This window comes from Rhinoderma darwinii, chromosome 3, assembly GCF_050947455.1.
Source record: "Rhinoderma darwinii isolate aRhiDar2 chromosome 3, aRhiDar2.hap1, whole genome shotgun sequence".
Classification (NCBI taxonomy): domain Eukaryota; kingdom Metazoa; phylum Chordata; class Amphibia; order Anura; family Rhinodermatidae; genus Rhinoderma; species Rhinoderma darwinii.
Genome location: NC_134689.1, coordinates 194,050,394 through 194,062,538, shown reverse-complemented (window position 1 = coordinate 194,062,538; position 12,145 = coordinate 194,050,394). Strand labels below are relative to the sequence as shown.

At 43.2% G+C, this 12,145-nt stretch overlaps 1 protein-coding gene across 1 annotated transcript in view; it reads right to left on the bottom strand.

Moving 5' to 3' along the window:
• IL17REL (interleukin 17 receptor E like) overlaps nucleotides 1-8,415 on the bottom strand; it is a 199,303-nt gene extending 190,888 nt beyond the window's left edge. The window contains exon 1 of the mRNA XM_075859407.1: nucleotides 8,274-8,415. Within this exon, the coding sequence (XP_075715522.1) occupies nucleotides 8,274-8,411 (138 nt within the window). The 5' untranslated portion in view covers nucleotides 8,412-8,415. The remainder of the gene's footprint in view (nucleotides 1-8,273) is intronic.
• Between the last annotated feature and the right edge of the window lie 3,730 nt (nucleotides 8,416-12,145).

The window sequence follows — 12,145 nt, the reverse complement described above, 5'->3', positions numbered from 1 at the left end:
TAGCGCCATACATCCCCTCCTGTAAATAGCGCTATACCGCCCCCCCTGTTGTATGTAACGCCATACAGCTCCCCTGTAGGTAACGCTATACAGCCCCCCCCTGTAGATAGCGCCATACAGCCCCCCTGTAGGTAATGCCATACTGCGCCCCCTGTAGGTAACGCTATACAGCCCCCCCTGTAGGTAATGCCATGCAGCCCCAACCCCCCAAAAAATCCGGCCTATAGCGTGAACTACAAAAGACATGTATCCCCTATCCACAGGATAGGGGATACATGCGTGATCGCTGGCAGCGATAGGGAGAACGGGGGACTGAAAGTCCCCTGAAGTTCTCCATGACTAACCTCTGACTTCCGGCGTCTGCGCGGCTCAATAAAAATGAAAGGAACGCTGGTCACGCATGCGCACAAGCGCGACCGGCGCTCCATTCATTTCTACGGAGCTGCCGACACAGACCCCGGAAGTCCGAGGTTTGTGATGGAGAACTTCAGGGGACTTTCGGTCCCCCTTTCTCCTTATCGATGACAGCGATCAGACATGTATCCCCTATCCTGTGGATAGGGGATACATGTCTTTTGTTTAATGGCAGAGCGGGGAGATCCCTCCCTTCTCTGCCGTAGTGTTCAGTGGCGTCGCGCTGTAGTAGCCATAGCGGCTGCTAGCGGAGGCTCCAGCCATGGTGGGGGCCCGTGCCGGCGGGCGACACGGGCCCCCTCATGCCGCGGGCCCAGTAGCAGCCGCTACGGCTGCTACAGCAGTAGTTACGCCACTGCTCCTGATGGTCCATCAAATCCTCGTCATTGATTTTTAAAATCATAAAAAATCGTCGCTGTAAATTCACGTTTAAATTTAACATTTACAGGACATATTATTGACAAAATTATACTATTGGACTTTGCTTGTTCTATTGTCCTAGTATAGTGTGCGAGCAGGAGACCCGAGTAGGCATGGGAAAGGTGTAGGCCCACAAAATGGCTGCCGGCTGGGCAGGCCTTCCCACTCTCTCGTGACTTGCTCACAGCTAGTGGTGAGGGGATTTGTACTAGTTAATGAGGATGTCAGTTTCTAAATATCCCCCGGGACACTCCCTGTGTCTGCTCCTGTCCTGATGGTGTTTTGAAGTGTCCTTGATGTTAGGTGTACAAAGGAAGACAACAGGCTGCGGTGACAGTTAAACAGACTCAGCTTGCAGCAGACTTTTTGTGTGGACTCTGCTGCTACCCATGCTTGATCCCAGGAATATATGCTGTATAGGGGTTTTCTAACCCAAATCAGTACCTCTTTATCCTGTTATGCTCTCTGGCTCTGCTCCCAATTCCTGGGGTTACTTTGCTTCACCGATTTTGTAGTCAAAGGCCCTTGTAATGTGACCTCTCTCTCTCTCCTGCTTTATCTCCTAGTAAGCTGCTCTAGCCGGTCTTCAGGGGCTCAACCGCCACTTGCTGATCTCCCAGGAGAACTGGCTCCAACTGTTGGCTAGCTCCAACTGCCACTCTGAGCGGTGAGGTTCCACTATATATAAACTAAGCTCCTCCCACCTTCTGGAAACTTCCAGGAGAATATCATCTTGCATAACATAACATCATAAAATACATTTACAACATATTGTCTCAATAGTACTGTTTTGGGGGACACTACACTAGTACCATTGCACATGTACTTATGCATGTATTATTAATTTTTGATCAATACAACAAATAAAACAATACAGTTTCTGGCTGATTTTTTTTCTGTTTTCCTTTTGGCCCCATGCACACGACCGTATTTTCAACCGTAATTACAGATCATAATTATGGAGCGTAATTACGTACCCATTAATTTCTATGGGCTACGAACACCTTTCCGTATTATTATGGAGGGGTGTCCGTTCTGTAAAAATGATCATTAAAATATAGAACATGTCCTATTCTTGTCTGAAATTACGGCACGGACTCCCCATAGAAATCTATGGGTGCTTCTGTAATTGCGGATAGCCACGGATGTGCACTTGTAGCCGGAAATGTTGCTAGGCGATGCCAGGTTTGCAGATGTTGCATATCATTTGTGGTTTTCATCTTTTTGAGGATCCGTAAATACGGATGCATTACGGAGCGTATTTACGGAGACCGTTCCATATATGCGGATGATTTACGGATGACTATAAATTACTACGGATCCGTATTTACGGACAGTATTTACGAATGGATGAAATCTACGGTCGTGTGCATGGGGTCTTAATATGTTTACATTCAGTTGTTACAATATGTTAAGAGATACGTCATGTATCAGTGGAAAGTACCGGAGCAATCTTACATGCTTTCATTTCTTCTAGTTATAGACTGGCCTGTCTCTTTCATGTCATAGTAATGTTAGGTTGGATTTGAATTGCTACATCAGAATAACTATTCTATGAAAAAAGTTAAACGCTGCAAATTATAGGAATTGGCAGTGTTAAAACAGTGTTTCTAATGAATATTTTTTTAGACCCAGTGTTAAGCCTGGCCCACCATATTACTAGCAACAAGTCTCCTTACTCCTGTGTACAATAACATTGTCACCTACTATTCTGCAGAAGGGCTGGCTGTGAAAACACACAAGGAGCATTTCTTTACCAGCAGACAAATATTTATTTTAAAGGGACATATCATAAAACTCTGATTAGCGGGGTATCCAGTAGGACACTGCTTTTAGTCCTGACCACCAGTGAATTGTAAGTTGCACATGTACAGTCGCTACCGATGAAAAAGTAAATGGAAATTGTGGTCAGCAAATGCCACATTTAGTAACTCCCATTCATTTTAACCAAGAGCAACCCCACATAATCCCCACTAGTGGGCAGGAGAACAAACAGCCGGTTCCCAAGTTCAGTGGGGGGTTCCTTGGGATCAGAACCGACCAATCAGTGTTTTAAGACATCTCCCATTGATATGTCAAAACTAATTTGTGTGAGAAATCTTGTGGGACAACATTTTTTTTTGTCTTTTCTAAAATTACAACACACAGACCTCATGCGAGGCAGTTCCAGGTCATAATGAATTTATGATTTTTTAAGTTCCTGTAAGCTTACAAAATAGAGAAGTCTATGCAGGAACAAAACAAAAGTTAACATGCAAACTACTTACTGTAGCAGAAAGGGAAGTTCAGTACGACAAGGAAACAGTGGAGAAGGAAGCATGGAATAAATATAATAAAGTAGCAGTGTAACTTTCATTAGATGAATATGTTTATTCGGGCAGTACTCATAATACTAAGGATTAGAAGGTACTAAGAGAGACAGTCTAACACAAACACATGAATGCCTCATTGGACACAATATTTTAGGCTAGTTCCCTTATCTGAATGACATTACAATAGCTCTGCCAGGTATACAGGAAGACAACATAAATATTATAAAGCCTACATACAAAATGACATTCCGTTGATAGCATTCTATCATGCCAAAAATTGCTCTAGTAAAGAGATGTGAATTGTTAACCGGTTCAGGACCGCGCTATTTTGAGCCTTCAGGACCAGACACCGTTTAAGCCATTTTTAGCATGCGTTAGTTTAAGGGCTATAATTTTTTTATCTGTTGGGCTAATGATGTGATTTTTGCGTTGTTTTTTTCCATAGAGAATGCAGGTTTCTTTTTTTATTATTTTTATAGACATCCTTTTTGCGATTTTAGAATTACAGTTACAGAGGAAATCAGCTCTCTCATAGTGACTATTGTCACTAATAGGGCTGTGCTGGGTCTAGTTAGACCCAGCAGCAGTCTGCCACTAACGGCATCCCGGCGATCATGTGACCAGTCACATGATCACCAGGACCAATAGAGACAGCGGCGCGGCCGCTGCCTCTATTCCTATACACAGTGCTCATTGAGCGCTGTGTAAAACAGATCGGAGAAGACAGAAGCAGCGAAAGCTGCTTCTATCTTCTCCTCAGGGTCCCTGGCAGTCACTGACTGCCGGAGACCCGACATTCAGCTGCCCGATCGCTCGGGCACCAAGCTAAAACCCGCGCTGTAAATAGTCTATGGCGCAAGTTTTAAGGACCCTGACCGCTGGCCGTAAACACACAGCCAGCGGTTGGGAATCTGTTAAACCACTTGCTTCAGGAAAATGCTCCCTGCCATTGATTTCAGAATCAAGTAAATATTTATGCAATGCTGGGTACAATAGGACTGGTGCCATACAGTCTTGTGACATTAAGATATTTCCAAATTGAGTACACTATCTACTTCTAGAAATTAAAGAAATAAAGGATAAAATAATGAGAGTAACAGGCAAACAACGTGTCCTGTAATAACAGCCTCACTAGAAATGTTCTAACATTTGGTTCTTTAAAGCGTACCTCCAAATATGAATATTATTTAGCGTTAAGGTCCCAAATTCCATTTACTATAAATCCTTTTTCTATACTATTAAACTGTTGGAAAATTTTGACAAAGAATATATAACACCAAAGAATACCCTGGAGGCATCTCACGGCACCCTGGTTGGGAACCACTGCCCTATACAAACCTGAGACCAGGCTATCCTCTATACAGACCCCAGAGCAGACTATCCCCTATGCAGACAATAGACCAGACTACTATTCCCTTATACAAACCTGAGACCAGACTATCCTCTATACGGACGCCAGACTAGACTATCCCCTATGCAGACAACAGACCAGACTACTATCCTCTTATACAAAACTGAGACCAGACTATCCTCTATACAGACCCCAGACTAGACTACCCCCTATACACACACCAGACCATATTATCCGTTATTTAGACCCCAGACCACACTATCCCCTATACTTGCCCTAGACAATACTTCTAACCTTTTATACAGACCCTAGACCAGAATTTCCCCTATACAGACCCCAGGCCAGACTATGCCTTACACAGATCAAGACAAGACTATCCCATTAGTCCTCAGACCAGACTACTTTCCCTTTATACAGACCCCAGACCAGACTATCCCCAATACAGACTCCATACTAGACAATCCCGTATACAGACCCCAGACCAGACTACTTTTCCCTTATGCAGACGGTAGACCCCAGACCAGTCTATCCCCTATAGAGACCTCAGACCAGACTATTTCCTGTACAGACACCAGACTAATGTCCCCTTATATAAACCCCAGGCTATCCTCTATACAGACCCCAGACCAGACTATTATTTCCTTATATAGACCCCAGACAAGACTATCCCCTTATACAGTCCTCAGACCAGACTATGCCCTTTACAGACCCCAGACCAGACTTACAGATATTAATCTCTACTCATCCCTGCACTCCCGAAGACAACCGTGTGTGTAAAGGAGTGCAGGAACGAGGAGAGGTGAGTATTTGCAGCGCACAGGAGATTTGACTTCCCTTCCTGGAGTCCGGGAGATCTCCCCCTTTTCTGTGAGTCTCCTGGACGTTTCAGGAGAGTTGGCAAGCTTGCCTATAACTTTTGACATTCACTAAAACCTAAACACTGATACTAAGATGGCCCCAGAATCCTAAATATTATGTATGCATTATGTATGAACCAATCTACATTCAGACATATGAAGCCAAAGTGTGGTACAAAAACAAAAGAAAGAGGGAAGATGGGCCAAAACCTATTTAAAAATAATAGTGCCTGCAACAACTATATATATATATATATAAGGAGTAAGCTCCAATTTGTGAAAATGTTCTCCCTGGTCAAGCTTGAAGGAAAGGAGTGCTTGCTGGCTATGAAGATGTGACTATAATGCCGGGTCTAGTTACAGTGGATCATTTCCACTGCAAATCCAAGGCAAATCTGTATGTGTGACCTGCAGACTTTGTCACGGATGTCACTTTATGCATTGCAAATGGTAAAACCTGTGGTGAAATTACCTGGCATTACTGCAACAGAATGAGTATACTGCCAATCTGAAAATCTGCAGCATGCTCTCATTTCCATGCAGATTTTTTACTACGAAACCATTCACTAACATTTAGGGCATGGCCAGACGTGGCGGAATTGCTGTGGAATTCCGCTGCGGACAGTTCGCAGTGGAATTCTCCTGCGGCCGTTTTTTACAGTTGTTTCAATACATTTTGAGGCAAGTTAGTTCAGACGTTGCGGAAAACTCCGCTGCCGGACCATAGGCTGCGGTGCGGAATTTTCCCTCCGCAGATATGGAAGGTGCCACAGCATGAGTGTGCGATTGCAGTCTTTTCACCCGAACAGGCAAGGGGGCGTGTCACTGCTACGGACACACTGTGTCTGTTCAGGTGAAAAGACTGCAATCGCACACTCTCATGCTGTGGCATATCAATATCTGATTGGACAGTGTTACAGCCATAGTAACACGCCCCCTTGCCAGTACACGCCCCGTTGACTGTTCAAGGGGTTATTTAAATATTGGGCACCAAATATAATGGCACCGATATCTAAATAACTGAGGGATGTAGAAAAAAAGTAAAGTGCCCCAGGGTTTGTACAGCCCTCCCCATTACATGCTGCACTCAGCTGCACATGTATGGGGAGGTGAAAGGTTCTCTTTAAAGAGTTTTATGTAAATAAAGCTTAGCATTGTTTAATGAATAATTATGCATATTTTTATTATACCATAATTTTCCATTTCTGACATTTTTTTAAATCTCTGCTTGTCTCACTGACATTAAGGGCTTGTCCACACACAACGGAATTGTTGCAGAAAATGTCTGCAGCAATTCCATTGAAAGTCAAAGGCTTTCCGCTGCCGCAAAAACACACCAATTCCTGCGTTTTTTTATTCAGAAAATGGTGCGTAATTTGATGCGTTTTTCCCAATGTTAGGAGATGGAAACATCTCCTCTTAAAAACGCATCAATTCTGGACACTTTCCGTAGCAGGAATTGACATGCTGCAGTCCGAAATTTAACGCAGCATGTGGATGAGATTTATTAAATCTCATCCACTATGCTGCTATTGTATTCTGCTGTGTTTTTTCCTTCCGAAGTTCCGGCTGGAAAAAACATGGCAATTCAGAGTGTGGACGAACCCTAAAACATTCTGTTCCAATGGGCCGTTTTTTACGCGGCCATTTTTCAAAACGGCCACGTAAAAAAACGGCCGCCAAAAAGAACTGCATGTCACTTCTTCAGCCGTTTTTGGAGCCGTTTTTCATAGACTCTATAGAAAAACAGCTCCAAAAGCGGCCGTAAAAAACATTGCGAAAAACTTGAGTATAATTAAAAAACGTCTGAAAATCAGGAGCTGTTTTCCCTTGAAACGAGCTCCGTATTTTCAGATGTTTTTTATTATGTGTGTGCGCAAACTGCCTCAAAATTCCTGCCTGCACTTTCTTTGGCGGTTTATGACTTCACAACTGAAATACCCCTTTTAAAGATTAAAATTTCAGAGATAGGATGCATACTCTTAGATACAAATCTCACCACTTTTCACGTCAGTGTTCCTTGTACTAGTATGGTAACATTGTCAGCACATAACAAGACATTATTATTACTATTATTATTATTATTTATTGCTGTACACTATTATCTTACAACTATGCATATAACAGTCATGTAAGCAGTGGTAGGTTGTGCATTTGAGAATGCAAAACAAAAATACAGCTGTGGACCGTAGAGATTTTTCAGCAAACAGCGACATCCTGTGTCGTCAGCTGGAAAAACTACTACTATTTACAAATAGGCAGAAGTATGAAGTGTGTGTGTGTGTGTGTGTGTGTGTGTGTGTGTGTGTGTGTGTGTGTGTGTGTGTGTGTGTGTGTGTGTGTATGTATGTATATATATATATATATATATATATATATATATATACACATTTTTAAATAATACTAAAACCAATTTATGAGCCTATCAAAGAATTGTTTTATACCATGTGTCTATTTGCACATAAGATTGACTTTTTAGAATTAAACCCTGTTTTTCTGATGCATGGTAACAGTTCTAACGTTAACTGTTAAAAACAGCTCCAAAAACATAAAATACAAAATAAGATTTACTTCATCATTCAGTAATATTATAAATTCATACATTACTGTATAAATATCTATATTGCTTGATAGAGAGTGTGTGTGTGTGTGTGTGTGTGTGTGTGTGTGTGTGTGTGTGTGTGTGTGTGTGTGTGTGTGTGTGTGTGTGTGTGTGTGTGTGTGTGTGTATATATTTATTTATTTAATGTAGTACAAACATTACCCAAATATTTACAAATATGCATAATTTATAAAATAGAACAGCAGAGACTACATAGTATAAGTAACAGAGGCAGACAATAAAACCGTATTTGACTATAATTAATAAAAATTTTCTTGAGGTATAATAAACATGAACATGCATGAAAAGCTGCTTACCTGGGAACATGTTACTCCACAGTCTCTAATTCTCTGTATTGAATGACAGTTAACAATACTAAAGAAGAATATAATAAAAAAATAAGACCCTGAACTTTTCCAGTACAGAAAACAACATCTACTATTGGTAAATGTCATGTCTACTCTCACTGCCAGCGACAGTTCTGTGTACATAGGGGAAGAAGAAAAGTCCTGCTTTTATGTGTGAAAACCTCTCCTTTATGCTATGTAGTCACACCTCCAGAAGACTTAAAAAGTTAGGAGGAGTTCTCCTCATTCTGATAGCTGTCGTCACCAGAGAAGAATGATGATCAGCTGTAAAGACTGGCAGCAATAACCCAAGCATTTGCATAGATTACAGCATAAAAATATTTATTTAGGTAGTAAACAAAAAGTTGACAATTACATCTATAGTCAGTAGTTGGTCTATTTGTTTAGTAAAGTTACATTTGATCAAATCTGATTCCAGTATTAACATATTATTCCTAATTACTTTTTATGACTTAAAGGGATTCTTCAGTGAGAAAAAATATGTAAAGTATAGGCCATCAATTCATGATCGGTGGAGTGCGAGTGCTGCTTTCTCTTCATTCCCTTTACTGCTCCGTAGTGTGAAATTCCGACACACTTAAATGGGAAAGGGAAGGGGAGTAACTAGGAAAGACTGGGCCCCATAGCAAACTCTTGACCGGGCCACCCCCCCGGGTGCCACAAGCAGCCCCCCTTATAAATAGTGCACCCTGTAGATTGTGCCATACAGCCCCCTTGTAGACAGTGCTATATAGCCCCGCCTATAGACAGTGTCACACCCCATTTGTAGATAGTGCCCCCACCTCCCCCTTGTAGGTAGTACCATACAGCCCCCCTGTAGATATCGCCATAAATCCCCACTGTATATAGTGCTATACAGCTCCCACTGTATATAGTGCCACACAGACCCCTCCCTTGTATATAGTGCCACACAGCCCCGCCCCTTAGTAGATAGTGCAGCACAGCCCCCCCCCCCCTTAGTATATAGTGCCACACAAAGATACCTGTAGATTGCGCCACACTCAGCCCCTGTAGATAAAGCCACAGCCCCCCCCTTGTAAATAGTGCCATACAGCTCCCCCATGTGTATAGTTCCACACAGCTCCCCCTTGTGTATAGTGCCACACAGCCCCTCTTTGTGTATAGTGCTACACAGCCCCTGCCTTGTGTATAGTGTCACAAAGCAATGGTGCATCCGAGAAAGTTGTATCAGCCAGGGAGATGTCACTCAAACATGGAAAGGTGGGTTTGGAGGCAGGACTATGTGACTCTTCAGGATAGCGGCACCGCCCCATGGCCCTCTAATGAGTAATTAGTATATAGTGTGTGTCGTTTTAAAAGTGGATTTTAAAGATTTTGCTGCATCTGAAGAAAACATACAAGGGAATGTTTGGAAATATTGTCAGGTCATGTATTACCGCATGGTGGCGGTTCAAGGGGTTAAAACTACTTTACAGATTCCCATTAAATATACAATGAAATGAGAACAATTCCATCTGCCCTGCAATTTTGTTATTATAAATATATCCTATATAATTACAGATCCAGAAACAAGCTCTGACATACACCGTGTTCCAAATTATTATGCACATTGGATTTAAGTGTCATAAACATTTAATTATTAGTTTTTCAATTAAACTCATGGATGGTATTGTGTCTTAGGGCTCTTTGGATCATTGTAATCAATCTCAGACACCTGTGATAATTAGTTTGCCAGGTGTGCCCAATCAAAGGAAAACTACTTAAGAAGGACGTTCCACATTATTAAGCAGGCCACAGGTTTCAAGCAATATGGGAAAGAAAAGGGATCTCTCTGCTGCCGAAAAGCGTGAAATAGTGCAATACCTTGGACAAGGTATGAAAACATTGGATATTTCAATAAAACGTAAGCGTGATCATCGTACTGTGAAAAGATTTGTAGCTGATTCAGAGCACAGACGGGTTCATACAGATAAAGGCATAATGAGAAAGGTTTCTGCCAGACAAATCAATAGGATTAGGAGAGCAGCTGCTAAAATGCCATTGCAAAGCAGCAAATAGGTATTTGAAGCCGCTTGTGCTTCTGGAGTCCCTTGAACCTCAAGGTGTAGGATCCTCCAGAGGTTTGCAAGTGTGCATAAAGCTATTATTCGGCCACCCCTAAACAATGCTCACAAGCAGAAACGGTTGCAGTAGGCTCAGAAATACATGAAGGCATTTTCAAACCATGTTCTTTACTGATGAGTGCCGCGCAACCCTGGATGGTCCAGATGGATGGAGTAGTGGATGGTTGGTGAATGGCCACCATATCCCAACAAGGATGCAACGTCAGCAAGGAGGTGGCGGAGTCATGTTTTGGGCTGGAATCATGGGGAGAGAGCTGGTAGGCCCCTTTAGGGTCCCTGACGGTGTGAAAATGACCTCTGCAAAGTACATAGAGTTTATGACTGACCACTTTCTTCCGTGGTACAAAAAGAAGAACTGTGCCTTCCGTAGCAAAATTATCTTCATGCATGACAATGCACCATCTCATGCTGCAAAGAATACCTCTGTGTCATTGGCTGCTATGGGCATAAAAGGAGAGAAACTCCTGGTGTGGCCCCCATGTTCCCCTGACCTCAACCCTATTGAGAACCATTGGAGCATCCTCAAGCAAAATACCTATGAGGGTGGGAGGCAGTTCACATCAAAACAGAAGCTCTGGGAGGCTATTCTGACATCCTGCAAAGATATTCAAGCAGAAACTGTCCAAATACTCACAAATTCAATGGATGCAAGAATTGTTAAGGTGATATCAAAGAAGGGGTCCTATGCAGTGGTGGATTATCATATGGGCGTTTCGGGCGGCCGCCCGGGGCCCGAGGCTCCCAGGGGGCCCATGGCAGCCCGAACCGCACATCATCTGCTAAATCTATTCAGCGCGCTAGCGCTGCTAAGTGCCGAAGATGAGGAGGAGCAGGGAATTGGCCGGGAAAGGGGTAGGACACGCCTCCCTGACAAGTGCGGGCCGCCGCCATTGAGTAACAGAACAGCGACGGACGGCTGTTCTGTTACTCCAAAGCAGCAGGAGGGAGAAGAGCCGGGCGGGCGGTCACCGGCGCTGAGGTCAGTATAGGCTTATCCTCCTGCCCAACTGGTTCCTAACCGCTGGCTGTATTTTTACGGCCAGCGGTCAGGGACGGGTCCTTAAAACCCGAGCCATAGACTTTCTACGGCTCGGGTTTTAACTTGCTGCCCGCGCGATCGGGCAGCTGAATGTCGGGTCTCCGGCTGTCAGTGACTGCCGGGGACCCTGAGGAGAAGATAGGAGCAGCTTTCGCTGCTTCTGTCTTCTCTGATCTCTTTTACACAGCGCTCAATGAACGCTGTGTAAAGGAATAGAGACAGCAGCAGCGGCGCTGTCTCTATTCCTCCCGGTGATCATGTGACTGGTCACATGATCGCCGGGTGCCGTTAGTGGCAGACTGTTGCTGGGTCTTACTAGACCCAGCACAGCCCTATTAGTGACAATCGTCACTATGAGAGGGCTGATTTCCCCTGTAACTGGGGCTGCTGTGCAGCTCCAGTTACAGTGGAAAAGATGGTGTAAAACAAAGAAAAAAAATATATAAAGTTCCCCAAAGGTCTTTTTTGACCTTTGGGAGACAGACCATAGTAATAAAAAATAATAAAGTAAAGTGCAAAAAAAAATGTAATAATAAATACACATAAAATACCCACCCCAATAAAAACGTCGCCCTCCCCCCCCCCCCCGCCAATCATTGTTGTAACGCTAGCGCTGACCCAATTACCCTAATATAGACATGTAATATATTAAAATTTACGGTAGACAATGACGATTACAAATAAAAGGTCTATTTTAG